General features: G+C 36.8%; 1 protein-coding gene across 1 annotated transcript in view; it reads left to right on the forward strand.

Moving 5' to 3' along the window:
• LOC106529792 (kinesin-like protein KIF3B) overlaps positions 1-2,344 on the forward strand; it is a 16,016-nt gene that overhangs the window by 5,432 nt on the left and 8,240 nt on the right. Inside the window, exons 5-6 of the mRNA XM_014025295.1 lie at positions 1,434-1,550; positions 2,161-2,275. Coding sequence (XP_013880749.1) covers positions 1,434-1,550; positions 2,161-2,275 — 232 coding nt within the window. The remainder of the gene's footprint in view (positions 1-1,433; positions 1,551-2,160; positions 2,276-2,344) is intronic.

Below are 2,344 nucleotides of genomic sequence, written 5' to 3' on the forward strand. Positions count from 1 at the left end.
AGTTATTTCTTTCAAGTACTTTATAGATCTCCGGTTTTCAGACAAAAATAATGTGTTTTTTTATGACCRTCAAATAATTTTTGCTGAAGTCTACATTCTGCTGAAGAAAATAAACAGGAATAATTCATAGACTTGATTTTTATCTGATAAAGGATGACAGAGCAATATATTACCACACTGTTGCTGCTATTATCACATTTAATGTGATASTGTTTCTGCTGGCATCTGTGTGTGTTTGTTTAACAAATTATTTCCTAAACAACTGGACAGATTTTAATGAAACTCAAAAAGTCTTATCCCAGCACATCGTTTTGAACATTTGCTGAACTGTCAGTTTTACACGATTCAGCTCTGTTACATAAATTCACATGTTACATGAACGTTACTCAAACGTGGACATACATTATAACCTAGCTGAGAAATTATGAAATGGACACGTAACTTCTATCAGAACATGTGGGCGTGTCCCTCGATGATTGACTGACAGCTGTCAGCCTGTTGGGGAAGTAGTACAAGAGCTGAGTCTCATGAAAAAAACAATATATTATTCGTCAAACTGAATTAAAAAATTATATATATATAAAAGAGCTGAGAGCAAACCGACGCTGGCAGATCTTTTTTATTCAGCTGTCGAAGGAAATTATGAACCTTCAGAAGATTTCTTATCCACACGAGAGGACAGGGTGCGGCTCACGCAGGTGGTGAACAACAGTGGAGAGAGGGGAGACAAGTCTAGTGTTCCTTAAAACAGATACCTGGGCYGGAGCAACAACATCTGCCAACAGCTGGGCACTTATCTGGGGACAAATAGGACGATTGTTATGGCACAAGTTGATCAGCTGCCTCTCAAAGCATGCAGCTTGGATTTCCACAGCATGCGGCTCCGCTCAGCTGCACACTTCACAGTCAGTCATGCATACTTGAAAGTTGCTTTGCTTTTGGGAATTAAACATTATTAACAATAAAACTTGAATCTTTGACCTGGATTAAAATAATAGTGTAATTATTTTTTTAAAAGTCCCAACTACAATGTTTTTTTTTCCCGTCAAAATGTCAGGTTGAGATAGTGGGATCATACTGTAAATATTTTTTATAGAAAAATTTAAAAAGTAAAATCTGACAGGATTACAAGATTCGATTCTGGTGCTATGAGCTAAACTTGATTACAGTTGGAACTTTACTGTGACATTACTGTAGATCCATGCATTTATTGATAAAATATGAAAAATAAATAGCTTTTTTGGCATTGATTCTTCAAAATTTTCACAAGTTGTCCAAAATGTCATCTAACTTATGCATCTTACACCAGCTCGTTGGACAAAAGCTGCACAAGTTGGCAGAAGTGTGACAAGGACCCAAGGTTTGCTGATTCAGCACACAGTTAATTTTTTGTAAGTTTACATTAAGTTTTTTTGTTTGTTTTAATTTTGCAGATACCTTCTGATTGAGAATTTTATACCCCCTGAGGAAAAGAACAAGATAATGAACAGGTTACAGTTTGACGGTGAGGAGGATCAGTGGAGGCTCCAGCCTGTGATTCCATCAGAGAGGTCAGGAAATCCATTTTACATTAACTTCTTGTGCAAACTGTGAGACAACACATGGCCATGAGTTAATAAGGMATGGCCACGTGTTAGCTAATATGTGGCCACAAGATAATAATTTATAATTAGGTTTTYTTTGGTGAATATTTAATCCAAAGAGTATACCTCTATTGTTCAATCTAAATTGTTCATTTTTCATAGCCTACTAGTATTTACATAACTATTTTTTTACTGTGTTCCTGAACGTGACATAACTCTGACTCCTTCCACAGCAAAAGGCACAGAGTGAGAGAGGAGCCTGTTTTGATTGTTGAGCTTCAAAATATGAAAATAAAGCTTTTTGGGCAAAGATAACTTCAGTCGTCACGTGTCTTATAGCTGCAACATAAAATGCTAAGAATTACTTCATGCCTGTCACAAGTGACTGAAGTATGCCSTTCATTTCTATACTGAAATGAGATTAGATTACGGTAAGTCAGACTTGTCCATGTAAACAATCAGTCTCTGCATGGATGCTATAATTATCTTGTGGCCACGTATTAATTTTTCTTTATCTAATGTCACCGGAAAGGCTCCATAGAATCCAAACTAACTCTCTACAATGTTTTTCCTTCAGTACACACATGAGAGTGAAGAGAAGACCTGTTTCTGCTGTGGGATATAAGAGGCCAATCAGCCAGTATGCACAGATGGCTGTTGCTACTGCTACTGAGGCCCCACTGAGATATCAGGTCAGTCCTCTTTTCATTTTCAAGTTCATGGCAGCCCTGTTTGCTGGAGACTTTTATTTATATATATAT

This window comes from Austrofundulus limnaeus, unplaced genomic scaffold, assembly GCF_001266775.1.
Source record: "Austrofundulus limnaeus strain Quisiro unplaced genomic scaffold, Austrofundulus_limnaeus-1.0 Scaffold466, whole genome shotgun sequence".
Lineage (NCBI taxonomy): Eukaryota > Metazoa > Chordata > Actinopteri > Cyprinodontiformes > Rivulidae > Austrofundulus > Austrofundulus limnaeus.